General features: G+C 56.2%; 1 protein-coding gene across 3 annotated transcripts; it reads left to right on the top strand.

Moving 5' to 3' along the window:
- The first annotated feature begins 593 nt into the window (after positions 1–593).
- Positions 594–27,669, top strand: LOC132359012 (testis-expressed protein 264 homolog). Of its 3 annotated transcripts, none has more exons than XM_059912213.1 (6): positions 594–688; positions 1,685–1,760; positions 4,090–4,381; positions 12,772–12,993; positions 25,894–26,062; positions 26,541–27,669. In XM_059912213.1, the coding sequence occupies exons 3-6, from the start codon at positions 4,124–4,126 to the stop codon at positions 26,594–26,596; spliced, it is 705 nt and encodes a 234-aa protein (XP_059768196.1). In that variant the 5' UTR covers positions 594–688; positions 1,685–1,760; positions 4,090–4,123; the 3' UTR covers positions 26,597–27,669. The 3 variants fall into 3 exon arrangements, with proteins under 3 accessions (XP_059768196.1, XP_059768194.1, XP_059768195.1); XM_059912211.1 differs by lacking the exon at positions 26,541–27,669 and adding an exon at positions 26,281–26,533; XM_059912212.1 differs by lacking the exons at positions 594–688; positions 26,541–27,669 and adding exons at positions 1,344–1,431; positions 26,281–26,533.
- Positions 27,670–27,708: the final 39 nt, after the last annotated feature.

The following is a 27,708-nucleotide window of genomic DNA, read 5'->3' as shown; positions in this document are numbered from 1 at the left end:
TACTGGCAGGGAGCGGTACTCAATAAATGTTGGATGGATGAATGATCACCCCTGTGCTCCGTTTGAGGGGGGGGGGAAGGGGGAGGTAAGGGTGGAGTGTTGGAGGTAGGAAGCTGATATTTGCGCTGTCCGGAGATTGGATCCTGCTTCTTCCCTGAGCCTCAGCTGTAAAACGGGAGCAAGTGGCCCTGCCTTGCCCGGTTCCCAGGTCTGTCGCGAAGCCTCAGTGAGAGAAAGTAGCAGTAACTAGGGTGGTACAAATGCCAGACTTTTACTGCCGTGCTGCACTTCCCAAGCCTCTTCAAACGATCCTTTCCGGTGCCGCCTTCCGGGACCCCACACTGCCTCTCTACTTCCCCTCATGTCTGGGGTGCTCTCGACAACCCTGAAGTTAAGAGGTTGTTCCTAAATCACCGTCTGCAACCCAGTAGTTTGTGGGAGGCATGAAGGTACGGGACAGGCTCGGCCCCTGACAGGCTCGGCCCCTGACAGGCTCACGTTTGTTGCCCTGGATACGGGGCGGGGCAGGCTTCTGCCCATCGGGTCCCGCGCGCACGCGCCCACGGCCACGGCCACGTCCTGCCGTGTGAGGGGGCGGAGCGAGCGTGCGCGGCGGGCGCGCGCAGGCTCCGCGACTCAGCCCTTAACCGCGTGCGCTGATCGGCGTCCGCGGCGGGCGGCAGCTGAGGTGAGGCCCGGGGCGGGGAGGTGTTCACGCCGGGGCGGCTCCACGCGCGCCGAGGGCCTGGAACCTCAGTCCGCCCGGGCGCAACCTCAGGGCCCCCCGCGTCCCCACCGTGACCCCCCGCGGCCCAGCCGCTCTTTGCATCTCGTCTCGCCCACAGCTCGCCCCGGCCGGTCCAAGGGCCCGAACGCGAACTTGGACCAGCCTACCATCCCGGATCACCCTCTGCCTCGGCCACGAGTGCAGGGCACGCCCGGAGGCAAGGGAGCCGGGGCGGGCGAGGGGGTGGGGAGCACGAAGACTGAGCCCAGAACCGTACTTTAACTCCGCCCCCGTCTCCTGAGGCCGCGCCTCGAAGCGTTGGCTGCAAACTTTTAACTTCCTTTAAGTTGCAGAGGTGCCTGGGACCCCGTGAGGTCGTGGCTGAAAAGAAAAGGGCTGGGTAAATAAGCCAGGCGAGGGTGAGCAGGGGCTGGAAGCCCAGAGTGGAGGTAGCGTCCCGTCCTTCCCGCGCAGGCCCCTCAGACTCCACGTCTTCCCGCGTCCCCCGAGTGCCAAAGTTTTGCCTGCAGCGGGCCCTTTAAGGGCGAGGCCGGCCGCCGCGGCGCACGTGAGCAGCCTCGGGAAGCCAGCGCGGGGCAGCCCGCCCAGACGCTCCGCCTGGGCCTCTAACCTGAGGAGAAACCGAGGCCCGAGAGGGGTCACAACCTGCCCAGGGTCAGCGGCAGGGGCTGTGTCAGGGCCAGGTGCGGTGGCTGGAGCTCTCCAGGAAGAGGGCTCTCCAAGAACAGGGATATATGAGCAGGGGTCTAGTGAAGAGATGACATTTTTGAGGCGGAATTTGGCTTCTGATTTCCCTAAGGGATCTGAGGACATGGTGGAGAGTGTAACCTTGGGGCGGGGAGAGAGTTCTTGTAGAGGCTCCTGTGGGCTTTCCCTGAAAAGAGATCAGTCAGGGCAGGGTGCCCGGCTCAGTGGTTATTTTCTTTCTGCCCCCAGCCCTGGAGCACTTGGAGCATTTGGTCCCTGCCGTGCTGGATGCCATGAGTTGCTAAAATTGAGACTGGCTTTAGAGGTGAGCTTCCCCAGTCCTTCTCCTTCCCTTTCTCTTGAGTAAAGGGGAAATTTCCATTGCCCTGCCTCCTTCCTGGGCTGACCAAAGCTCTGCGGCCCCCAGGTACCTTTCACCCCTCTTTTGAGCAGTTTAGGAGGTGAGAGGAAGAGAAAGGTGGGAACTAAGCTCCTTTCAGGAGACAGGGAGTGTGCAGCTGAGAGGATGGGGGTAGGTCATAGTGAGGGCTGGTCACTCCCAGGATGAGTGGGAGACTTAGATGCTGAGAGCTTCCAGCTGAGAGCCTTGGGTTCAGAGATGTCCAACATGGATTAAATGCTTGGGCTTTTCTGGAAGTCCTGTTCCCAGGGAGGAGAGAGAAAGTGGAAGTGGGGGCCTGGAATCAGACTACTTGGATTCCTTGCCTGCATTTTGTCCAGGTGGCTCTATTTAGTTCTTTTGTGACCTTGGGCAAGCCTCTTAATCTCTAACCACTTGTTTTCTGATCCATACCCACCTGGTTTTGAGGATTAATGAAGTAGCTGTGTTTCAACATTTAGACAGTGCCTAGCATATAGTAAGTACTCAGTGAAAGATTTATCATCATTATCATCGAAGAAAACAGGAGTGAAACTAACTGGAGGCAAGTTGAGTAGGACAGGGAACGCGTCCAAAACAAGCGCAGCTGGGGGGCAGGAACAGGGGTCGGTGAGAAGACCAGTGTGAGACACCTCAAGGTCATGATGCCAAAGGTTTAGAAGTTTACTTTGTGTTTTTTGTGAGACAAACACTGTGTGCACATTGACTCCAAAGACAGTTTTTCAGCAAAAAATTTTGATACCCAGAACCCACAGGGAACAAATTATTCCATACAGCTGTTTTCCATAGGGCCGACATGTTGATTTTCAGCTCCTAAAGCTTTTAAAATTTTAAGTACTTGGGGTGAGAATGTTCCTCCAATGGGTCAGATGCTTCCATTCCTCTTTAAATAGTCTTCTCTGTGGTGTGATTTTTTTTTTTTTCCTGGGTGACGCAGGTCAAGCCCTCTGTGTAAGAGGGTTAGTCTTCTGGCCCCAAGTTTCATGGAGTTCCAGGCAGTCTGTCTTGAATGGCTCATACACCAACCTACGTATTGTGTCCCTAGGCCTGCTCTTTGATAGCTTCTCTGCTTTTTATTTTTTTCTCCCCTGAAACAAGTATCTTTATTGCTTGTACCATGCAAATACCAAATAGGGGAAACAGGGAAAGGCCATTGAGGAAGAGGGAGAATTGTCAGATAAATGACATACACAAAAAGGAAAAAAGACACCGCCGCCCTGCCCCAGCATACCTACCCCAGGATGGCTTCCTGTAAACTACCTAGTACAGGAGGCCAGGTGGGGAGATCAGAACCACAAAAACTGAATTCCAAACATCTGGAGATGTTGGGGAGAAGGGAAGGAAGGGGGAGGGACAGGGCAGCAAGTGGACCCCAGGTGTGGCTCCCTGCCAGGCTAGCACCCCTCCACCATGGGATGAAATGCTCCAGCTGTGGTTAACTCTCACCGCTACCTGTTGTGTCTCCAACTTCTAGCAGTCTTTTCCTCCTCCTCTTCCTTGCTGATTCTAATCTATGGACTGGAAAAGTGAGACGAAGCTTGTTAGCACCGGTAGCTCCGCTCAAGTCTGGGAAGCATAGTGCTGGACTTTGTTCTGCCTGCTCAGGCTATTTTAACCTCGTCTCTCCTTTGGTTCTGGATGGGTGAGCTTGTTGGAAAGCAGTATTTCGCGGGCCAGATGTGCTTAGCAAAGGAGAGCTTCCTACAAGAGTCCCTTCCTGTGGCACATTTTTCCCCTTGACGTTTTGTTCCTCATGGTTTCCCTGTTTTTAAATAAGTGTTTGGGCCCTGTGCTTGCCCGTCCTCCCTTTGGCAGTGGCCCATGAGGCTTGGGGAGACTGGGCAGGCAGTGTGGCTCAGTTGTGGTAAGGAAGAGGCAATGTGGGGAAAAGGCAGGCTGGCTGACGTCTGGCCCAGCAGGGGCGGCTGGTCAGGGCCAGGAGTATGTCCCTGGCTGACTCACTCCTGTGCCCCTCTATGACTCAGCTACCCCAGGTGTGACCAAGGCTGCCAGCTGACAGAGCTGCTCTGAGAGCCTCAACAGTTGTGATTAAGAAATAAAGAGGCCTGTAGCTTCAGTCATCCTTTGTAACTCCCTTCTAGGTCACTCTGTGTGTAGATACCTCTGGCTCCTGCCTCTCCTGCATCAGAGCACCCAAGGCAGGGCTGAGGTTGGGCCAGAACTGGCTGGCGGGAAGGTGGGCACATTGGTCAGACAGGCTACCAGCCACCTTTTCCTTCTGTCTCCTTTGCAGCTGCCTTGGGGTGCGGCGTGGGGGGCACAGAGCCATGTCGGACCTGCTACTCCTGGGCCTGATTGGGGGCCTGACTCTGCTGCTGCTGCTGACGCTGCTGGCCTTTGCTGGGTACTCAGGGCTGCTGGCTGGGGTGGCAGTGAGTGCTGGCTCACCCCCCGTCCGCAACGTCACTGTGGCCTACAAGTTCCACGTGGGGCCCTATGGTGAAACTGGGCGGCTTTTCACAGAGAGCTGCAGTGTCTCCCCCAAGCTCCGCTCCGTTGCCGTCTACTATGACAACCCCCGCACGGTAAGGAGCCTCCTGGGCGCTGGCTGGGGTTCTACCCCATGGACAGACATGGGGCAGGGCTTGTTGGGCAAGGGGTGTTTTGGTTTCTGAGGAAGGGATGGGGAAATCGTTGAGCTGGCTGTGCACACCACCTCCTCTCTGAGCTTGAAGCTCCTTCCAGATTTAATCTGGACTTCTGCTCCAGACATCCATATGCTGGCTTTCTACTTGTCCCGATCTAATTTTCCTGGCTTGTCTCTGCCCATGGACTTCTGAGTGCAGGGGGCCACACCACTGTGAGTCCCTAGCCTCTGAGGGGGCCTTGGTCTGTTGCCTCCTCTTCTGTCCCTCCCTCAGCCCCATTTGAAGCCAGCACTCTAAGACCAGGCCATTTCAGATGCTGCCCTCTCTTTGGGGTCATATCTTGTTTCTTTGTCTTCCCTCTTTCAGCTCTCATGCTGAAAGAAGGTGGAATCTTCCAGCCATTATGGTGTCCCCTGGCCCAAGGATAAGGCATTTCTTTGGACATCAAGCTGGTTGGGAGAGTGCTTTGGGGGCAGGTGGAGCCAGGTGAGCTGTCCAGAATGTCCAATATGCTGGGGTCAGAGACTAACCTGACATCAGTGGCACCCTGTGGGCATATGGCTGTATTTACAGCCTGTGGTGAATCAGGACTCACCAATGTGGCCTCCTGCCATGCCATGAGGTGGTGCTGCCCACAGCTGCATGGGCTGGCAGCTCTGCCAAGGGTTCTCCAGCCTCCAGCTGGAGCCTCCAGCTCTGAGCCTTGGCACACCAGGCATTGAGAATCCCCAGCTCTGGTTTTCTTGCCTGGAGAGCTCAAGTGGGCAAGGCCTATAGCCTCCATACCATGTGCTGAACAGGCCTCAATGGGGTACTCAGTCGAAACAAGGCTGTGCTGACTCCCTCTCTGTGCCAGGTTCTGCTTGACACCTGCACTCTGGAGATGAACAGACATGGCCCTGCCCTCAGGAAGCTTTGTGTGGTTGGCAAGTCAGCCCTATACAGATGCATCTCCAGCAAGACACTGTGTTCGATGCTCACAGAACTTTGAGCGAGCTGTGGGTTTGCCTCAAGTCTGCCAGGGAGGCTCAGAGAGGAGGTCTTCTGTCATAAGTAGAATTTTGCTCTACTGGGAAGGCCTTCTGGCTAAGGGGAACTGCAAAGTGCAGGCCTGCAGATGTCGGATGACAGAGGAAGTGTGGCAAGTGAACACGTGGTGGGCAGAGAAAGATGTAGAAGGGTTTGCTGGGCCAGGTGGTGGGAGGTACAGTAGGTTGGGAGGAAAGGTACAGCACAATTTGCCACCTTTGATTTAGGGAACTAAGCGGATGGCAGGTGGAGGAGAGAAGGAGACGAGGCAGGGGGCCATCGAGGAGATTGGGCTGGGTCTGGGTGAGAGGTGATATGGCCTGGTTGAGGGATGAGTAGACATTGAGGTTTTGAGGTCACATGGCTCAGAGGTGGCACTAAGTGACAGTCAAGAACACTGGGACCCAAGTGGGATGGGGCAGGCACAGGGCTATGGGAAGCTCCTAGACCAGATGCCGGGCCCCCACCCTTGCAGGGGTCTCTTGTGTAAGTCCCTGTCCCTCCTCTACCCTCCCCTGGTCCCTGCCCCTCCTTCCACATCTGACCCAGTTGGAACCCTCTGCAAGACCTCAGTGGGAGGGATGAGGGTCCTTGCAGCTGCCTCTTTCCTCACCGGCATGTCCTGTTCCAGAAGCAGTACATTGCCTCTTGAGTTGGAGGTGCTAATTCCAGAATGGGAAAGGGCCAAGGCAGCACCGTACCTTTGGGTCATTGCTGGAGGCTGGCTCAGGGAAGAGTGAGATAGAAGAATCCTGGCATGGGACACTCTCCCTATGGCCTCCTGACCCAGCCACCTCCAAGCAGCCCACCGTACAGCTCTCCTGGAGGTGTGGTGGACTGTCTGAGATGGTGGGACTTGGGTTTCCGGGGTTGGCTGGGCACAGCCCGACTTGGATACCAGTCTGGGGGCCCATGGCCTGAGAGGACAGACTCAAGGTTAGTAGTCCTGGGTTTTGATTCTGTCTCACCACTGTCCTGCTGTGTGATATTGGGCATACCACATACCCTCTCTGAGCCTCCATTTCCTCATCTGCAGAGTAATGTTAAAAATACCTGCTTATAGGTAGGCTGGCAAGGGTTAAATTAAGTGACATAGGTGAGGCATTCACCCCAGTACCTTGCCCTCAAGAAGTTGTTGTAACAACAACAAAAAATGGGTGGAAAAAACACTCATGCTAATTAGGTGTGATGAGGGGTTGTTAGGCTGGGCACTCATAACCCAGGCTTAGACCCTAGGCCTGGCTGTGACCGTCTGGTTGGCACAGAGAATGAATATATATGTTAAAGTGGCCCCTCTGATCCTGTCCATCCCAGTCCTGGGTCACTCTGTAAGAAACTTGTGTCCCTATTCAGAGCTGGGTCACACCCTGACACCTGCGATGGCTCACCTGCCTGGCAGAGATCCTAAAAGGTTCAGGGAACCCTGGACCCCCAGGCTTCAGGTGCTCATGGCTATCATAGACTATCTGGTCCATAAGGACCTGAAGCCTCTGGGTCCACACTGCTGATACTATAGAGGAGGAGAGTAAGGAGCAGTTAGCAGGAGGTGCGGTACTATCTGAGTTTACTCATGCTTTTTTATTTTCATTTAGCAAATATTTGAGCACCCTGTCTGTGCCACTCTGTCCTGGGCACTGCTGCACAGTGGGGACCAAGGGGCCCAGCCCTCAGGCCGTCTCAGTCGGGGTGGGGGGTGTCAGGGAAGCCTGAAGGACAGGCCTCATCCAGTCCTGGGGAAGGCCAAGAAGCCAAGCTTTCTGCTCCCTAGCTGCCTCCTACAGCGGTGTCCAGCATGGGGCCCTGCGTATTATGGTTCACAGAAGGAAGGGACAGGATATAGGCTGAGCTGTGGAGTGTCCCATCCCCATTCCACCCTCCCCAGCACAGCACAACACAACAGGAGCCAGAACCTGCTTCTCTGAGTGTGGGAGGAAGTGAGGCTATTTCAGGTTCTGTGAGTGGGGCAGTGAGTGACCAGGTGAGAGGTGGCCATGTGCTGTGGGTGCCGCCCACCCCCGTGAGATATAAGACTGACAGCTCCCCAGCCACACCCCTTCCAGGCCTCAGCTGGACAGAAGGAGGCTGGTTCCTGAGAAAGGCCTGGTGAGGCTCCCCTGGTCTGGCTCTGGGCTCAGGAAGTGACACAGAAAAGGGTACCAACAAGGCAAGATTGTGGCGATTGCAGTGGACCATTTCATATGAGATGCTGCTTGAGCATATATATCCTGGAGATGCATATGTATGTCTGTATGTCAGCCAGCCAGCCCTATATTTTGGAGTTCTCATGGGATAAGCCTGTAAGATCTGGGCGAGTGGTTCTTGTGGTGCAGGAGGAAGGATTCCGTTCTTCATCCCTGAGGACCTTGGTGGAGGTGGGGGGAAGGAAGGAGCATGTGGCAAGAAGTTGACAGCCACCTATGTGGCTCATAGGTGTCCCTCTCCTCTCCAGGACACCGCCTTCATGGAGTGTGGCCATTTCCTCTTTTTTTTTTTAAGTCAATGATTTTTTAAAAAATATTTGTTTGTTTGTTTGTTTGGCTGCACCAGGTCTTAGTTGCGGCACACAGGCTCCCAGTCTCAGCATTCAGGATCTAGTTCCCTGACCAGGGATTGAACCCGGGCCCCCTGCATTGGGAGTGCTGGGTCTTAACCACTGGACCACCAGGGAAGTCTCGTCATTTCCTCTTCTAAGTGCCAAGGGAAGGGGGTGATTCCAGAGTCAGTCAAGGATCTGTCCCCACCTCTCCACCCCCCTTACCTCAGCACACGCACACGCACACGCACACACACACACACACAGAGACCCAGTTCTGTCCTGCCCTTGTATAGTTCTGCCCTCTCTCTCCTGCTTGGACAGTGACTTTTGCCTCCCCTCCTGGGCCTAGTTCCTCTGGGAGCCTTGGGTGTTGGGAAGGAGGTGGAGAGGACCCTGAGCACCTTATTTGATCCTAACCAGTTCTGACCTGTGAACAGGCCCTCGTGGCTGGGCTGCTGTTGCCGTGCCCATGGGTGTGTCCTGTCTGCCAGCCTGGCCCTCCTCCTTCTGCCCCACCCTCTGCTGCCACTGCCTCCACTGCTGTGTTTGGGGCTTAAGTAACCTGCCTGCTTGCTTGCCCTTGTGGGGAGCTTGGCTGAGGCCGGTGGAGCATGGCAGCCTGTTCAGCTCACCTGGGCAAGGCCTAGGAGGGGGTGCTGCCTCCAGGCATGGAGGGGTTTGGGGAGGGGACTGGTGGCGGTTGGGTACTGCCTTTAGTGAACTAGACCACACTGAAGTTTCTTTTTCCCCCTAGTCCACTGAGAATTGGTTTACGGTCACCACGTCTGCAGGGGCTGAGACCAGTAAGAGTTTTCTGACATAGGCCTGTGCCGTACTTCCCCTTCAGTATATGTGGGGATGGTGCCCCCTCCTCTCCCTGGAGGCACTGAGGTCACATGGAGCCTGGGAAGGGGTGGGGTGAGGGAGTAAGATTTCCCAGGATTGAGCCCTCAACAAGGGCAATGGGAATGTGAGCTGAGCTGATGCTTCCTGGAGGCCCAGGCCATCGCCTACCCCAGGTACCCCATGATGATTTTCTGCTAGATGGAATCTAGGTTTCTGCTCACAGCAGGTTAACTGCAGGCCCCTGTGGAAAGGTGGGCTGGGTAGTCTGGCCAGGGAGGAGTCAAGGTATCCCTCTGGGTCTGGGATTGGCAGACAGTGCAGCTGTCCCAGTCAGATTATGCAGGTTATGGACCTGGGGTGGCCCATTTCTAGTGAACCCAAAGGCTGGGTTTGGTCTGGGCTAGCTGACACCATTTTTTTCTTCCTGGACCCTGGAATTTATTGATCTTGTCCAGTTTCCAGATTCAGTGAGGTCTTGGCCAGGCAGAGACCCTCTCTTCGCTATGACCTCACACAGCAGGGTCAGCAAGGTACTGCAAGGCCTCTCCGGAAGGGGCAGTAGGGCCAGCTTGTACCCGGAAGCTGTAGGTTCCAAGTAGATTGTCCTCTTCTTAGAATGCTAGGGCTCAAGAGGCCTCACAGCCTGAAGGAGATAACTCTGGTATCTCTTTCCTAGCACTTTTGCTCTGAGGGCAGATTCTGGATGGGCCTACCTTACTGAAATTGTTGGTGGGTCTGGCCACTGCCCTGTCTCCCTGGTATGGTTCCTTGCTGGTGCTAGTTCTGGTCCAGCTCTTGTTCTGGTCATAGGTACCCAGAGAAATGACTGATACAGGGAAGAAAGGGAGAAGGCAGCTAGAACTAGAAGGCCCAGCCTGCCCTTCGAAGGTCAGGCCCAAATAAAGACATTGTATTGAACCAAGGTGGGTGGGGTTTCTAGCCATCAAGACGCTCCTCCTTTCAGGGCCCTTCACCATCTCAGTGGGCCATTCCCCTGGAGGTAGGCCTGGGCTCTCCTGGGAGCCCAGGAAAGCCTTCCCCTGCTCTTGAGACCAGCCTTGCCACTCCCCAGCCTGTCTTAGGCCCTGTCCCATCTCTTCCTTGCTGGTGCCTGGTTCAGCTGTCTCCCAGCTCCCGCTTGGTATGGGGCTGCTTAGCAGGTGGTGGGCTTGCTGGGTAACCTCCGAGTCTGCCCCTTAGCCACTTGGACAAGGGAAGGGGCAGGAAGTGTTCTCACTTCTGGAATTGAAAAGTTGCTCAGGCAGGAAGGGAGTCCCCGTGCCCAAGATCTCAGGAGCCCTGTCTCCTTATTAGCTGCTTCCCTCCCCCATGACAAGAGTTCCTCCTTTTTCAAGGTAGAGGGAGAGGAGGTTTGCTCATGATGCAGAGCCTGTGCGAGCAGGTTTATGCATGCATGCCTGTACTATCGCTGAAGAACTTATGTGCACAGGATCCTGGACCTTTCCCCCTAGAGGCCTGGAGTGGTGGGGAGGAGGAGAGGCCACCTCCTTACAGTGCAGCACAAGACTGCTCCCTCTGGTGGGCATTTTGGGATCAGAGGGGAGGGGCTGCTTAGTGAGGAGCAACAGAGGCTTTCAGGAGGAGGGTTGAGCTGAGTCTTGAAGGATGGTTGAGTTTCCCAGGCAGAAAGGACTCTGCGGTAGGGTTACGAGGACATTCCAGGCAGAGGAAGTCGCCTGCGCAAAGGGAGGAAGCATGGGAGGATGTGGCATGTTTGGGGAGCTGCAAATAGTTCTGTGTGGGGGTGTGGTAGGAGAGGAGGCTGGTAAGGCTGGCTTGCCAGAGCCCGGATTTGTCTCTCCCTCTGCCACTCACATGATTAGTGGGCGCCTGCCCACCTGGGTCTTGGCCCCTACTCAGGCCTAGGGATGCAGAAAAGGAGTGCTAGGTGAGTGTGTGGACAAATCCAGGCAGTGTGTTGTGTGGGCCACCCTGAGACAGCCTTGCATGCTGGCCTCGGGAGTTTCGTCATAGAGGTGAATTGGGATCCATTGAAAGGTTCTAAGCAGGATGATCACAGGTGTTCTGGTGCCTTTGGGGGACTGAGAAGGATGTGGAGCTGGAAGGTTTGTGAGGGCTGCTGAGGTGATCAAGACCCTGGGACCCAAACCCGGGCAGGCCAGGTGTTGGAGAGGAGATTATCAATTGACCTTCCATCCATTTCTCTGTTTAACCTGTATTGGATGTTTTGTATAGCATAGGTCGCTAGGGTTAGTTAGGAACATGAAGATGGGCTTTGCCGCAGACACTGTCCCTTGGTCTGTCAGCAGGAGGCCTGCCAGAACCACCTGCCTCTCTGGCCATCCTCAAGTCTTGGGTGTGAATGGGGCAGTTGCACCATCTAGAGACAAGAGGTGGTACTGCAGTGCTCTCCAGCACCTCTGGGTAGGGTGGGAGGAGCGTGAGGTTGAGAGAAGTGACTGAGCTGCAAGGTTGACTTGATGTGGGTAAGAGTTTACAGCACAGTATTGGAGTCTGTGGGGGTTGCCATTGAGCCACCCTGAGAGGCTCTCCAAGAGGGTGTTTGGACCTGAAGGATGGGCAGGGAGGAGCTACATGTTCAGAGGTTTGGGTAGATGGGCATCCTGGGCCAGTGGTTACTTGTTTGGCCGGTGTCATAGCTACTAATAACTGACAACAAATATGGAGCACTTGCTGAACCATGCTCAGTCCTCATGTGAAGCATCTTACAATTCTGTAAGTTGATATCAAGGAACTGGGGCTTCAGGAAACCAAGGGACTCATCCAAAGCACAGGACTCAAGATTCACACCCAGGCCTGCCTCTCCCAGAGTTGTGGTCCTGACCACTGCACCATATTGCCTGCCACGAAAGCCCTGAGTTATGCTTAATGACATAGGATTCAAGGGGATCAGGGCTGCAGAGAGTGGGAGGTGACCCCCAGGGACTACGCAGAGGTGGGAGTCAGTTCCCAAGTTTGAGGCAAAGTGAGACTCCAAGCACAGGGCTGAATTGGCCAGAGTAGAAAGGCAGAGCAGGGCTGAGACACCCCTGGGGGATTGTTGACAGGACTTGGAAAAGGCCAATGGGAGGGCAGAGACAGGTAAAAATGACTTCACGGTACTGGGGAAGTAGGCTGAGGAGAAGAGCAAGTGGAGGTAGAAGGAGTTTAAATTTAGGGGTCAGTGGCCCCTGAGTAGGGCCTTCAGATTGAGGAAAACCCAGGATGGAGAGCAAAAGGTCTGTGGTAAGTCTCTTGGATTTAGGAAGAGATACCCCTGGGGGCTGGTACAGATTCAGGTGGCAGGAGGTGAGACAAACTGGGACCCCTTGATACCAGAAGGAAAAGCAAGTGCTGGCCCTTTCAGGCCTGGAGTCAGGCCTAGGAAGTGTTGGAGAGTCAAGTAGGAGCCCTTACCTGGCTGGGGTTTGTGGGAGCCAGGGGAGGGAGGGGAGCAGAGTGAAGTGAAGTGTAGGTACTAGGGGTCCAGGGAGACTTAGGGGGAACCAGCAGTCTCAGCCAAGAAGGGGCTTGGGAAGTGGGGCAGGGTTTAGGATAGGGTGTGGGTTGGAGAGGAGGTATTGAGGCCCTGTTGATGATGGCTGGCCCTGCCTAAGAGCCTGGGGAAGAGGATCTCACACAGTTTGATCAGCAACCCAGAGTTCAGTTCTGCTTCCTGACCAGCCCTTCTGTGGCCCCTCCACAGCCGGCAGGGGCCTGCCCTGTGCAATGGAGGGATGGATGAGTCCTGCAGCGGGATGCCACAGGCCGGGTTTCAGCAGGAAATTGTCATCTCCATTATGGTGTCTGGGGCTGCGTGGCTTGTTGGAGCTAGTGGTTCTGCCAGGCCCACGCTGGCAAGAAGCCAGGAAGCAGGAGGTCTGTGGGCCTCCTTCCTTTGCCCAACCCTGACACCCCTGCTCTGCTTCCCCAGGTGCCCCCTGAGAAGTGCCGCTGTGCGGTGGGCAGCATTCTGAGTGAAGGTGAGAAGTCACCCTCCCCTGAGCTCATCCGACTCTATCAGAAATTTGGCTTCAAGGTGTTCTCTTTCCCGGCACCCAGCCATGTGGTGATGGCCACCTTCCCCTACACCACACCCCTGTCCATCTGGCTGGCTACCCGCCGTGTCCATCCTGCCCTGGACACCTACATCAAGGTGAGACACAAGTCTGGTGTGTGTGTCAGGGGGCAGCCAGTCCTTTGAGTGGGTTCTGGGGAGGCCTGCCTAGCCTGGGAGGAAAAGGCCATTTTGGGAGGGCAGCACGTCATGGAGCAGGTGCCTGTGGAGCTAGGAAGATGGGCAGAGGCTGCTGGCATTTCTTCCATACACCCGAGACCTCCTGGGCCCCAAGCATCTCCCAGGAGTACGGGTAGTTTGTTCAGAAACCCAGTCCTGTCATTTAAGCTCTGACTTGGAACAAAGACATCCTTAGTGCTCAGCCCCCACTCCAGACCCACCCTGTCCCTATCCTGCTGGCCCCTGCAGAGCAAGGGCCCTGAGACAAACTTTCCCTGTTGTAAATTACTCCTTCTCTAAAACATTTTGTAAACTTGGGTGCTAGGGAAATGACCCCAATTTGGGCTTGGAAGTGATTGTTTATTCATCTGTTCAACTTGTATTTATTGAGTGTCTGTGCTAGGTTCTATGCTGGATGTGGTGCGAGATATTGGTGCATGAAATAGGCATTTACAGTGAGGTGTGGAGATAGGTAATAACGTCAAACAAAAACGGGACACATGCTAGGAAAGTACAGGGTGAGAAAAGGCGGGGAACCAAGTGCACAGAGTGGTCAGGGACAGCCTCTCGGAGGAGGTAACCTCTCAGGCAAAATCCTAGAAGAGCCCTTGGAGGGGCGGTAAGAATGTTCTAGGCAGAGCTAGGGTGAGGAGCGTGGGTTTGATCTAAAGGCAGTGGGAAGTCACTGCAGAGTTCCAGCCAGGATCCGAGCTGTGCCTGTGCAAGATGGGCTCTGCTGTCATTGGGCAGGGTAAGGCTGGACCGTGGCTCATGGGGGCCGGGTGGAGGTGCTTTGAAGCTGTTATGAATCCTGCCATGCATGGCGGCAGCTTGGGCTGGGGCAGTAGCTGTAGAGATGCAGACAAGGGTGGAGACTGACAATTTGTTTTGGAGGTAGAACTGATGGATTTATGGATGGGTTGGATGATGGGAAGGGGAAGGAGTGGGAGGAGTCACAGGTTGCAGTCCCCTCTGGGCAGGGCAGGTGGGTGAGCATGTAGTGGTGCTTTCTACTGAGGTATGGAGGGCGGAGGGAGGAACTGGTTTGGGGGGCCAGCTCTGTGGGCTGTGTCGGGGGATCTGCCTGAGGGACATCTTAGTTGGGGTGTGGAGTCCACAGTGATGTGTGTAGTCTGGAGCTCAGAGAGGATTGGGCTGGTGAATATGTTTGGTGACATGAGCCTATTGACAGTATTTGCCCTGGAGGATGGCTGAGGCAGCAGAGTGTACAGAGGGCATGGCCAGTGTGGCTGGGATCAGGGAACAGGAGAAAAAAGTTAGCAAGAATGTGAACTTGGCGGTTTTGGAAGAACCTGGTGGCTTGTTCTCCAGAGCAGCTTGGGAAAAGGGACAGGGCCTTGGTGATGGAAATGGGAGCTCAGACATGTCCTGGTTAAGTGTCTGGTATCAGGGCTTGGGAATGAATAAATGGAGCCCTGGGTCACCATCTGTGGCCTTTGTGGGCAGAGACAGGAAAAAGAAACAGGAGGGCTGCTGTGGTAGGGAAGGGGCATGGGGAGGATGGAGGAGGATTTCCTTTGTGAGCTGGAGGTTGGCAGCCAGAAGGGTGCTGGGTGTGGGGTCGGGCCGGAGGCTAAGGGGCAGGGTGAGGCAGGAGGTGGGGGAGCTGGCTGGTGTTGAGGGCAGGAAGAGAGACATCAGTGCCTAAGGCCTGCTCATCATTTCACCCAAGGAAGGGCTGGTGTGTGGTGTCTCTGGTCCTGTCTGTGTCATCCTCAGCTTCAAGGGCCAGTCTGGAGGAGCAGCCCTGGGAAGAGACTTTCTGGGTTCCAGACCTCAGAACAGGACATGTGGTGTGGTGGCGAGCAACTCAGCCACCACAGCCTTTTCTTGGCTTCAGGGGTTTATTTTTAGACACCTTTGTCCAAATTTCCTGGCCCCTGACAGCTTCACAAGTTGCCTGGTTTTGACGTCACCTCTTTGATGAAAGCCCTTCCTCCTACCTCCTCCTCCCGTGGGAGCCTGTCAGCTGTGCTCTGGGCTTGATTTTCGTGGAGTTGGGGCTGCAGCAGGGGGCGTACCATCCTCTCTCCTGCCTGTGATGAGGAAGCCACAGGTGCGGGGCAATGCAAGGGGCTTCTCAGGGATGTCTGCGAGGCGTGCTGTGTGGGCTTGACCACCAGCTGGGAGAGTGAGACAGATGCCGGGCTGCCCTCAGTGGAGGCACGGCCCAGGTGCTCTGCTGGTTTTGGGGGTGGGGAACAAACCCAGGTGAAAGACGAGGAAGGGGCCGGCTCTCTTTGTTGGTCTCAGCCTGCAGTGGACAGGGGGTGGCCCTGTGCCTCTCTTGGCCTAGGTGACAGAGAGAAGAGAATGTAAGGCTCGCTCTCACACCTGCCCTCTTCCTCACTGCCCTGAGACCAGAGAAAAGAGGCTGCTAATGAGACTCTGGGTGCTCCTGACTCTCCCAACCCTGACAGCTGGCTGCCTTTAACCGCGCGTGCGTGCGTGTATGTACATGTTACGTACATGTGCGCGTGTCTTTTTTCTCCACCCCACTGGCTTCTCTCTGGATCTGAGGCTGGGTCTGCTGTGGAGTTGCTTCAAACGCAGTGACAGCAGCCCGTCGGCTTTCTATTTCAGGAGGGGTGAGGGAGGCAGTAGCCAAGAGGAGGGGAGGGAGGACTTGGCAGGCTCACCTGCTTCCCCAGAGGCTGGGGCGAGGGGTGGAGGTGAATGATCTCAGAGCTTTGGATGAGGGAGGTGGAGAGCAGCTGCTGTTCCGGCAGTGGCAGATGTCTGAGACTGGGACAGGATTGGTCTCACGGGACAGCAAGGTCCTGGGGGCTCTCTGTGAGGAACCAAAGACAAGCATTTGTCAGGGCTCTTGTGGGGATTCTGGAAGGATGGCTGGATCCCAGCTTTGTGGTCTGTGTGGCAGCCCCTGGCTCTCTGGCCAGGCTTCTCCAGCTTGGCAGCCTGGCAAGCTATAGGGGCTGGAACTCTGCCTTTCTCCACGTAAACCACTGGGGGCCCCAGGCCAAGCACTCTGGGACAGCAGGTGTGTGAGGGGTCCCTGCGTTCTGTGTGACTGTTCGTCTATGTGGAAGATGCCCCAGCTTTGTCAGGCCGCTCCACCAGGGTCCAAGGAGTTAGCCTCCAGGGCAAGAGGAGACCACTCCCTGAGCCCCAGGAAGGGGGTTCTTCTGGCAGCTGAAGGAGGGAACTGAGCTTCCTTGAAATTGGAAGGCCACAGAGGAGGTGGGACCCAGATGTCAGCCCAGAACAATAGGCAAAGGCCTCAAAATTCACCACAAGGTGAGACCAGTCTTAATGAGCAGCCAGGGAAGTCTTGGGGCACATGGAGCAGACCAGAGCCGAGTGCGAGGCCTGGGGTCCCACATGTGAGATTGTGTGTGAGGTCCCTGAGCTCGGTACTTGGCTCATATCTGTCTGCAGTTGGCGAGGAGATCACTGAGAGTGTTAGACTGGCCAGCCAAGACCCCCGTGCCTGACTTCCTTCCAACAGGATCTATGATCTTTTCCATAAACCCCCTTCCCCAGGGTCTCTGCTTTCCCCAAGTTTTCAACGGAGGTCTCCTTGTGATGTTTGGGCATCTCCTGAGTTTAGGGAGACACAGGGCATTGTCTGTGTGGAGGGTGGTTGGCTGGGTAAATGCAGGCAGACCCTGGAGGTCAGATAGTGGCTCTTTCTCCATAGAATTGGAGAGGTGTGGTAGGCAAAGCAGGTACAGTGAGCCAGTGGGGGAACCTTGGTGGTAGAGTTCAGGGATAGCTGGGTTGATAGGGCTGTTCTACTAGGGACAGCTGTGAGCAGGGACCCCAGACCTTAGTTCTCAGACTGCTCTGGGGGCCGGAGCCTAGGGGCTGTGCTAAGGTGCCCCCGTGGCTGGCAGCCAGGGATAGGGGGCTGCACTCAGACCTTTACCTGCCTCAGTTGGAGTAGCTCTGCCTCTGGGTTTTACACATCAGATGACCTCCTGAGCTTTTGTTTGGAGGAGGGTGTTTGAGACTTAACTGGTTTGAAAACCTCTGTCCTAAGAGGGGTACACCATTGGGCAGATGCCTCCTCCACCCCTGGCCAACTGTATGTCTGTTCTAGATGCTGAGGACGCCGTGGCAGTTGCAGTGTGAGTGGAGCTGGGAGGTGCCAGGGCTCATCCCTTGTGTAGGCAGGGGCAGGAGGGGTTCCCAGAAGAGGCACTTTCTGGGGGAGCTGCAAGCTGGACCTGGAGGAAGCCCTGGGGAGTGTCATGGTGGAGATTTCCCTGGAGTGGATGTGACTGAATTCCCGAGTGGTGGGTGATAGGCTGGCAGTGTCAAGGGACAGCCAGCTGGAAACTAAGGAGCGGGGGCCTCAGCTGCCTCAGCAGGGTGCCTGCAGAAGTGGGTCATCCTGTTGAGCGTGAGCGGGGAGGAAGCTCCCAGTAGCATGGTCAGAGTCTGGGTCCTGCCCAGTGCCTCACAATCTCCTGTGTTTGTTTTCCCTCAACCTGTCTGGGTGACTTTGAGGGAGTCAGTGATGGGGGTGGTTTGAGTCCACACTGAGGCCAAAACACCAGTAGGGAGCAGGATGGTCCTGGCAGTGGGAATCCAGGTAAGGAAGCCCCCATGGGATATGAAATTTGGGGTCATCTCTTTCCCTGCCCATCACCTTTGCTGAGCTAATGTGGGAGAGTTCCCGAGCTTTATTTTTTATTTTTCTAAATTTATTTATTTTATTTATTTTTGGCTGCGTTGGGTCTTCATTGCTGCGCGGGCTTTCTCTAGTTGCGGCGAGCGGGGGCTACTCTTTGTTGCGGTGCGTGGGCTACTCATCGCGGTGGCTTCTGTTGTTGCAGAGCACGGGCTCTAGGGCGCACGGGCTTCAGTAGTTGTGGCACGCAGGCTCAGCAGTTGTGGCTCGTGGACTCTAGAGCGCAGGCACAGTAGTTGCGGCGCACGGGCTTAGTTGCTCCGCGGCATGTGGGATCTTCCCGGACCAGGGCTCGAACCCATGTCCCCTGCATTGGCAGGCGGATTCTTAACCACTGCGCTACCAGGGAAGCCCCCTGAGCTTTATTTTTAATAAGGAAGGCTTTCCTGGTATCTCAGCTCAGTCACTTACTCTGCAGTTATTTACTGGGCCCTCTTTTGTGTGGCATTGTTTGGGGCATGGAGGAACCAGCTAGGAGGCAGGCATAGGGTCCTAATCAAAGCCAGCATCCCCATTGTTTTACCAGTAAGGACAGTGAGACTTAGGGAGGGGAGGTTACCCAAGGTCAAGGGTTGAAGCAGTGGCCAAGTCCAGACTGGATCCCCTGGGCAGAGAATCACTGATGGCTACATGCCTTTTGCCACTCTGCCCTGTCCATGATTGGGGCTGGGCCCAAGAGGCTGAGGACTGTCATGAACTTGGGATGCACTGGGAGTGGTACCCAGAGTGGGCTTGGGATAGCAGCACTGTGTCCTAACACCCACTTGACCCTCTGTTTCCAGCCCTGCTGGGCAGAGTCAGGGGCTGAGGCTGTCGATTTGGGAGCCTGCTGGGGGAGCCAGAAGCAAAGGGCAGGAAGAGCCTGGCTGCCCATTTTCCCAGCAGGGACTCATTAAGGTTTACCTTGGCAGCTGTTCTGGGCACAGGAAACAGCTGCTGCAGGTGCCTTATTGGTCCTCATGTCCTTACCCTCAGTGAGGTAGAGACGGCTCCAGGGCCAGCTTACCTGCCAGGGCTGCGACCTGCTAATTGGCCTGCCCCAGTTCAGGGAGGAGGGTGTGCTCAGTAGCACCAGGACCTAGGGCTGAATGATAAGCCCCCAGAACTCTTTCCTCCCACCATCTCTCCCAGCCACAGGGCTTAGCCTAGGGGGAGTGGGGTGGGGAGGGGAGAGATGGATTCACTGGGAAAGGCAAAGCAGCCTTTGGGGGTGGGGAAATTTGGGCTGAGCCTTGAAGGATGGATAGTGTTCTCCAAGTAGGAAGGCAGGTCAGGCAGAGGCACTGACGTGGGCATGGCTTTGTGTATCCATTGTGGCTGGAGTGCAGGGGAGGAGCAAGAATTTGGGCCCAAGAGATGAGGCTGGGTCCTGCAGGTTTTAGGGAGCCACTAATGGTATGTGATCAGATGAGTGACAGCATCCAGGCTGGCTTTGGAACAGGACTTGAGCACTGGGGGATGGAGAGGAAGAGCCAGAGGCCACAGTCAAACTCTGAACGAGAGTAACAGAAGTTAGCAGAGAGTAGCAGTGACTCTCCATTCCCAGATTTCCCTGGGCCAGGAGGAGACCCCCCCACCCCAACTCCACAAACACACACCAAGGCTTGGCTTCCCTGACTCCCCTTAGGAAGTTGCCCCTGGATGTTGAGGTGTGGGGACCCACACAGGAGGCTAAGGCTCTCCCCTCTGCCGGCCTGGGGCCCTGGATCTTGTTCCTCAGCCTCTCAGGCTTCACCCCTCCCCACTCCCCTATCCCAGTAATGAAAGCACAAAGCCAGCCTTTGCTGGGGCGGGCGTGGGAGCCACCACTCTCGAAATACCAACTCAGATATGGTAGCTTGGCAGCCCTGCAGGACCCTGGGGGCTGAGGCTTGTCTGGATGGTGCTGTGGGCTTGGGCCATCACCAATCCAGAGAGAGCCTTTTTCCCCAGGCAGATGGGCCTTACCAAGGAAGGATTCTTTTGCTCTTTTCCAGAGAGCTTGGGATTTCAGGAACAAGGAAGGAGGAGAGATTCTGAGGAGGGAGATCCCTCCAGAGCAGAGCAACTCTGCCTTTTAGTGGAGCCCTCAGATCGGGAGAGGCTGTCTGTCTGGTTATGCAGACAGGAAACCTAAGGCTCCAGAGGGAAGGTCTTTCCTGAGCAGCAAGTGGAGGTACCAGTCAGAGATGAGAAGTTCAGGGCCTTCTCCTCCTCCCCTACCTTCTGTCTTTCTCCCCACCTCTCCGTCCCCACTTGCCCAGCTGTCCTTCCCTCTGGCACTTCCTGATTCCTCTGGCTCCCAGGTGCTTGACTTCATGGCTCCATCTGCACCAAGCAGCCTTCCTGCTGCTGGATAATCAATCAGCAACATTTTCGTTGGCTTATAAGCCGGACTGGGCTCAAGGTCCTTGACTGCACAGATGCTGCAGACAGCGGCAGGATCTCAGAGAGGGATGGGCTGTGGAGCCTGCCATGGCAGCAGTGTCGTCTGGGAGGCTGTGGCTCCCCTTCCAGATTTGGAAGGGAGAGTGTTAGGATCCCTGGTCTGAGCCCCCGAGCTCCCCGTGTGGGTACTCACCCCCACACTCCCCAGCCCTCTGCTCTTGCTCCACAAGGGCTCAGAAGGCCAGAGCAGGGCTGAGCTGGGGTTGAGTATTGGCCTTCTGGACCCTGGGGAAAGGCTGGGCATGGCTGCAGATCAGGACCTGCCCGGCCCACCCAGGTATTAGGATGCTTAAGGGCCTGTGCCTGCTTAGAGGGAACTACTCCCCCCCCTTCTCAGTGCCCCAACCCACCCTGGTCTCCACTGCTGCTGAGGCCCCCCTCTTGGGCTGCCCAGGAAGCCAGGGCCTGGGTGAGCAGGAATATGAGCAGAGGTGTAAATTGCATGGCAAGCTGCCGGCTCTGAGGTGAAAATGAAAAGTCTTCAGGCAGCGGCGGCAGCAGGCACAGCAGCTGGGGTGCCAGGCACAGCGCCCTGCTCTCCCTCACACCTTCCCCCTTCTGCAGTCTTCCCCAGACTCCCACCCAAGCCTTGCTTCTCTGCCATCCCCTCCGCTGCCATTTGGGGTTGGGGTGGGCTCCCAGTTCGGCCCTGGGCTAGACCTGACCCCAAGAGGGCCTTCATCTCTTTCTTCCATTATATCTTCTAACTGGCTGATCAGTGCACAGAAAAATGGGCTGTGCTTTTGTTAATTTTGTGAGCTTAATATTTTTGGTAGTTTCTCCGTTGATTCTGTTTGGGTTTTTCAAGTGTACAATTGTTTTATCTTTAAGTAATGGGGGTTTTATTCGTCTTTTCCAATTCCTCACTTATTTTAAGATCATCTATTCCAATCTCTTTATTTTACAGTTGGGGAGATTGAGACCCAGGGAGAAGCCACCCATTTGTCAATAGCTAGGCCAAGGCTCTGGGCTCCTGCCTGGAGCTCTTTCTGCCACTTCCTTCCCCCTCTGTCCTGTCCCTGGCAGCCCCATCTCATTCCTTTTCTCCTTTGCCTCTCATTTGCAGAGCTTTGGGCCGTCCTGCTCCAAGGGGGAAGGATACTCACCATCCCTTCTGCAGGCTCTCCCTTGCTAGCACTGCAGCATCCCCAGAGCTGTCTCCTGCTGTCACTTCCTGCCCCACAGACAGGCTTAGGTTTTGATCCAGAGGCTGTTGAAAGGCCCATTGGGTATGAGAGGGAGTCTGGGAGAGGGAAGTTGACGGAAGTTCCTGGGCAGAATAATAACAATGTGCCACATTCCAGCAGCAGCCCCCGCTGCGCCTCCCCCATCACTTTGCACATTCGATGCAGACCAGCTGCCTAAGGGGCCTCCAGGGTCTGAGCCCCCACTTGCAGGGACTGCTATGTGCAGGCGGGTGCACGTCAGTGTCTGTGTAATTAAAAATGAGCATGCCTCACTTCACCCAGTGAAGAGATGCCATCACCTCGGGTGGGATGCAACAGCTGTTTGCTGGCTGTGTGGCTGCCCAGCTCTCCAGCCTGGCGTGGAGGGACAGGTAGGACTGGGCCACTCAGAGTGAACAGGAAGACCCAGGGTCCCTCACTTCAGTGAGACAGGAAGTAGAGGGCTGTGATGGGGCGGAGATTGATAGAGCAGACCTCATCCCTTTCTGGGCCTAGAGCTCATCTAGGAGATGCATGACCCAGACCTTGGCCTGCACCCATTGCCTTGTCCTTTTGGGGATTTGAGGCCACATAGCTCTGAGCAAACCCAGGATCTGGGCAGCCTGGGAATGGGATCCACCCTGTCTCCCGCCCTGGGCCTGACCTCTTCTGCACGTCGCACTCTCCCCACCCCTAGTCCAGGCCAGGGCACAGGTTGATGGTTTGAGAGCAGAACACCAAATGAGAGTAGTTCAAGTCCTCTCTCTTTCTTCCCTCCTCCCCTCTCCTAATTCAGTAAGAACTACCAGGGGAGGCACTGTGGGTCCTGTGGGGAAACCTTGGCTCGGCATATGCTAATCTGGTGCCTTTGCAGGAGCCCTGAGCTGCACCCCACCCAGGACATGAGCTCAGCCTGAGGTGAGGAGGGAGTGTGTGGTGTGTTCCCAAGGTAGCCAGGGCAGTGACACCATGGCAGCCTTTTGTGTGCTGCTCCTTCCCTTGTCTGCCAGCACCCCTGTGGGGGGTGTGAGCTGGTGTTGGTGCAGGAGTGGTAGGGGGAGTGCTGGTGACTGAGGTCTCCTGGAAATCCCTGCATTATGGGTGGGTCCCAAGTCCAACTGTTGTTTCTGTTTGTGGAAGCCCCGGGGGGAGGGAGGCCTTGGAGCTGTGTCTGAGGGACTGGAACTCTGGAATCCAGTTTCTAGCAGTTCCTAGTGGCACCTTGGCATGATTAGCTAACTTCTTCCTGTTAGGCGGGGAGGATTATAGACATCTGCATCTCTCCCACCTTGGAGCAGGGCTTTGTGATCCCCTTGAGTCTGCGTGTGGGAATGAGTTGCCCTGGCTTGTGGCCTCATCAGATAGCCCATGGCTTCAGTGGCCAGAGCAGGTTCCCCTGTCCTGGTGATGCTTCCTCAAGCCTCTGGCTGTCTGGTCTGTGGGAGGGGTTGTGCCCAGGGCTGGGAAGACTCCAGGCCCATCCAGTCCCCTTTCCCCAGCAGTACCAGCCCAGTGTGGCATTGGCCTGGTGTCCTTGGCAGTCAGTTCTCCAAGGGCTCCCTGAGGCTAGCTGAGGGAGAGGCAGCTGGCCTTGCCTTACTTCGATGATTTTCCAATATTTACCAGGTCATCAACACGCTGCCCGGGCCACAGCTCCTGCTGTGCAGAGAGGACCTGAGAGCTGGCCCATGGCTATCCTCTCTTCCCTCAGAGACTGCACCTGGCTGGGAGGGAAAGGGCTTGTTCTCTCTGCCTGATCACTTAGGGACAGGGCATATGGCTAGTCCTGCCCCCACGCTCCATCCCCAGCCCCGCACTGAACTCATTCTTGGTCAGTAAACAGAGCGTGGAGAGGGATCTCAAGGAGAGGCTACAGGGACAGTTATAAGCCCCTCCCCCTGTCTATGGGCCTGGGTTGGAAGTTTCTGCCTTTGCCTTCTTCCTGCCCCTTCTCTGCCCCTGAGTCTGAATTTTGACAGGATCCGGCATGTGTTAAAATGATTTGGGCTGAGCCGTCAATGAGATTTTAATTAGCTCCATGCCTCTCTCCAGTAGGGAGGGCCAGGGTCCCCCAGGTGGCTTGGGTAGGACTGGGCTGGGCTCAGATATTAGGCTGCCCCTCCAGGGGCCTGGGGACAGGCTTGGGCAGCTGGCATTCTCTGTGTGGGATGCTGTGAGGAGGAAGGGCTGGGCAGGGAAGGAAGGGCTGGGTAGCCCCAGGCCACAGTTTTCTCTCCCTCCTCTGTCTCCCTTGTTCCTCTGTTCTCCCGGATGGCTTTGAGATGAAGGCGACGGCAAGGATGGAGGATGCAGTTTCCATGGCAACGGGGCTGTCCACAGCCAGGCAACTTCAGAACCGGTCTCTCCGGAGGAGGCAGATGCACAGAGCAGCCACAGAGAGCTGCCTCCCGCCTGCCAATGAGGGGGCTGGCAGAGCAGTTGGCAAGGGTGGCTGCTTGGTGCTACCCACCCTGATGCCTGGCCTCCAGGAGAGGGTGGAAAGGGCACTGCTCCCTCTTATCCCTGTTACTTCCAAAAGGAAAGCTAGGCAGGTGGCTTGAGTGTTGGCGAGGGTTGTCCCTGGAATTTCTGGGTGGGCACAGGCTCTGATTCCTGGAAGCATCCCCAAAAGCCAACTGTCTTCAGCCCTTGAGAGATGGGCCTCCGGGTAGCTGATCGCCTCTCAGCAGCTTTCTTTTGGACCCTTTGAATGCCCAGAACATGGAATGCTGGTGAAGGCCATGCCCTGATTGGGTTCGGGGGCCCTTTCCCTCTAGCTATCAGGGAATGACCTGGACCTTCTTCAGGGAGCCTCCCTGACCCTGGCTTCATGACCCAGTTCACTGAGTGGGGTTCAGGTTTGGCAGATGCTCGCCCCCAGGTGCTGGCATTAGAGGGGCCCCAGAGCCTGGTAGCTACTCATTCCTGACATCGTGTTCTTGTTCACCCTCCTCCTGAAGACCAGGGCTGGGGTGGGTGTGTGGGCAGGTGGAAAAGCAGAGGCAGCCATTGATGTGTTTGGAGATGGGAAGAGCTGGGGGCACGGCCTCATTAGATGGCCAAAAGAGCACCCATGTTAGCAAAGAAGGTCAGACTCAAACTATCAAAAATAATGACTTTCCTTTACTGCCCCTGGAGGTGTCAGGGCTAGGGTGTCCCACTCTGTTCGAGCGCACAGAGACTTAGGACGAAAGGCCCTGCCTGGGTCACCCGTGGAGTCAGAGGCCGAGCTGCAGCTAGACCTTGGGCCAGGACATCCACCCCCATGTGGCCTCTAGCCGGCTGCTGAGGGCCCTGGCTGGATAAAATAAACCTTCCTTCCCTCTCTCTCCCGGGGGCTCATTTTTCTCTCTCTTCACTTGCTTCAATTGGAGGGGGGTTCCTCAACCCTAAGCGTGGCCAGGCAGGCAGACAAGTGGAGTCCTGGAGTGGCTTCTCCCCACCAGGCAGTAAGTCTCTCATTACCGCTAAGTGGAAGGCTCATTTCAGAGCTCATGGTGAGAGCCGGGCGGGTGCTATAAATAGCCGTGTTGTGAAGGTTGGCGGGTGAGCAGTGACAGGGCAAGGTCCTTGCAGTCATCTTAGTGGATAATTGTGCTCCATTGCAGGAAGAGGGGCAGGCTCAGGAGCAAGATGCACTTGACCCCTGTTCTGGTTTGTCTGCCTGTCTCAGGGCAGCTCTGGCATGTGTCTGTGCCCCTTTCACACACACTGGGGGCTACAGAGCACTGGGTTCTGTGTTCAGGCAGAAGGGAGTGGAGTGCCTGTCTACACGTGGGGCCCTATAAGCTGGCACTTCAGCCCATGGGGAGTTGGGCAGTGTCCAATATTAGATCTGCTTGTCTTGTCTGTTCCTCCAGCCTAGAGTCTGCCACCTCCCCCTCGGCTGAAACTCAGGACCCAGGTCTGAGAAGGGGTGGGAACCGACCACATCTGATAGTCTCGGAGGTTGGAATAGACCTGAACCAGCAGGGGAATGGGAGTAAGAGAGAGGTTTAGCTGGCCTGGAGCTCCTATTCAGGGTTAGTCAGTAACATGTCTGCAAGGGCAGGGGCTAGAGGCCTGAGAGGCAAGGGCACTGCCTCTCCTGATATTGGTGGGTCAGTCAGCATTGTCCAGGGCAGAGAGGAGGTCAGGGCCATGGGATCCTGAGATGGCAAGTCTGGCAGGTCAGACCTTGGCTTGGCTTGGGTGCCTGGGGCCAAAGACTGGGGGGTCCCTGTCCTAGGGTAGTCTGGGGTACTAAGCTTCGTGGCTCTGTGAGACCAGTGCTTTCTGGAACAGCCTTTTGGTCCCAGGATTAGCAGTGCCAGGCTCCTGGGTTCTTTTAGCACCTGTCCTAGGACTCCCAGGTCCTCAGACCACTGCCCCCTGGAGTATGAGGCCCTGCCCTTAGGATGCTGTGTGGGTGCCTCTGGGAGATTGGGGCAGGAAGAGGAGCCAGCCCCCTGGGAGGGAATAAACAATAGACAGTTCCTGGGGCCACTCAGGGACATGTGGGTCAGAGGCCATGTAGGGCTCATTCCGCTTTTCGCGCTCTCCCACAAGGAGCGGAAGTTGTGTGCCCACCCACGGCTGGAGATCTACCAGCAAGACCAGATCTATTTCATGTGCCCACTGGCACGGCAGGGAGACTTCTATGTGCCTGAGGTGAAGGAGACAGAACGGAAATTCCGGGGCCCTGCAGAGGCCAGTGATGCCCAGGTGGATGGCACAGGTACGGGGCAGGGGTGTTGCAGGGGGAAGAGAGTGGGGCCTCCTCCCTGGCTGGGTGGCACTGTGGGTGTCCAGGCGAAGCTTGACAGAGGTGGAAGAAGGGACCCATCTACCCACGTGCTGAGTTACCTGTTCTTAGACACGCAGATCCATGTAGGTGTGGCTTCACACGTTACCCCTGGCAATGCAGATACAAAGACCCTGCCTGATTCCCTTCAGATGCAGCAGGAGTACCCTTGGAAACACAGATCACAGACAGCTGGATGCTCATGGGAGGGGGCTGAGGCTGCTCAGGAAAGGCATCACTTGGGTGGGCTCATCAGGAAGTGAGATTGGCTCTGGATATGGAAGGTAAGGAGAGGAACAAGGTGTCCCCCAATATGGGGCCCCACCCAGAGCCAGCTGCTTTCTTCCTTCCAAAGAGGAACAGGGGGACTTCCCTGGTGGCCCACTGGTTAAGAATCCACCTGCCAATACAGGGGACATGGGTTCGAGCCCTGGTCCGGGAAGATCCCACATGCTGCGGAACAACTAAGCCCATGCACCACAACTACTGAGCCTGCGCTCTAGAGCCCACGAGCCACAACTACTGAAGCCCATGTGCCTAGAGCCCGTGCTCTGCAACAAGAGAAGCGACCGCAATGAGAAACCTGCACACCACAACGAAGAGCAGCCCCTGCTCGCAACAACCAGAGAAAGCCCACACGCAGCAGCTAAGACCCAACGCAGCCAAGAATAAATAAATCAATGAATCAGTCAAAGAGGAACCAGAGAGCATGCAGAGGGGAGCCAGGAGATCAGCGCCCTGCCCCTTCCATCAGAGCCAGCCTTCCTACCCCAGGTCCAGGCCAGTAGGTTGCTTGCCTGCTCTCAGCCCACCGCCTTTCGTGACCTCTCGTGACCCTGAGCTGTCCCCAGGGGCAAGGGGACCTGCTGGTAACATCCCAAGTGGTCTTAGAGGGTCTAAGGCTTGGCCATGCTTCTGGAGCCTCATGTGACTCTGGAGGTCCATGACCTGTGGGAGTGGTACAGGGCTGGGAGGAGAGTGACTGTCCCTCTTCACCTCTTGCTTTAGGAGACTCCCTCTGTCCATCCAATCTTCAACAGCCAAGGTCACCCTGAGAGACATGTGTTGGCAGGGGCAGGGGGCGGGTACTGGGAGGCAGCCTTCACTCCCTAGGGGCCATGTCCAACAGAGTTAACTTCATCTGCCACTTAATTACCTCCATGGGGCACTGCTTCCACCAGCCTGGTAGTGCCTGGCAGACACTCTTCAGTGCCCCTACTGTGGGCACAGGACACGCTACAAGGTCAGCAGGCCAAGGCAGTCCCCAGGACAGGAGGGGAGCACCTTGACCTTCTTTCAACCTCCCTTGGCTGCCTGCACCCCCTTTCTTGTCCCCCCCAACCCAGCTCCCCTTCCAAACACCGCCTGCCAGGGTGTTGAAGGACTGCTTGGCACCCACTACAGCTGGCTGCAGCCTAGCTCCCATGCCCCCAGCAACTTGGCCTGTCCTACCCACCAGCCTGCCCACCCACTCCCTGGAGTGGAGGCAAGGGGTCTGCTCTCCTCTGATAGGGTCTGCCCTGGCACCTGGGGCGGACTCTGGGTGTCTGCCTGCCAGGTGCGTGCCACTTGCGCAGCGG

Source organism: Balaenoptera ricei, unplaced genomic scaffold (genome assembly GCF_028023285.1).
Source record: "Balaenoptera ricei isolate mBalRic1 unplaced genomic scaffold, mBalRic1.hap2 scaffold_846, whole genome shotgun sequence".
Lineage (NCBI taxonomy): Eukaryota > Metazoa > Chordata > Mammalia > Artiodactyla > Balaenopteridae > Balaenoptera > Balaenoptera ricei.
Note: the sequence above shows the minus strand (reverse complement) of the source record. Positions and strands in the feature narration are given on the sequence as shown.

Bases quoted from the DNA above. Each gene is read 5' to 3' on its own strand.
- LOC132359012 (XM_059912211.1), top strand. From the start codon at position 4,124: ATGTCGGACCTGCTACTCCTGGGCCTGATTGGGGGCCTGACTCTGCTG. The intron at 4,382-12,771 runs GTAAGGAGCCTC...CTGCTTCCCCAG, and splicing joins ACTATGACAACCCCCGCACG to GTGCCCCCTGAGAAGTGCCG. The intron at 26,063-26,280 runs GTACGGGGCAGG...GATTCCCTTCAG, and splicing joins TGCCCAGGTGGATGGCACAG to ATGCAGCAGGAGTACCCTTG.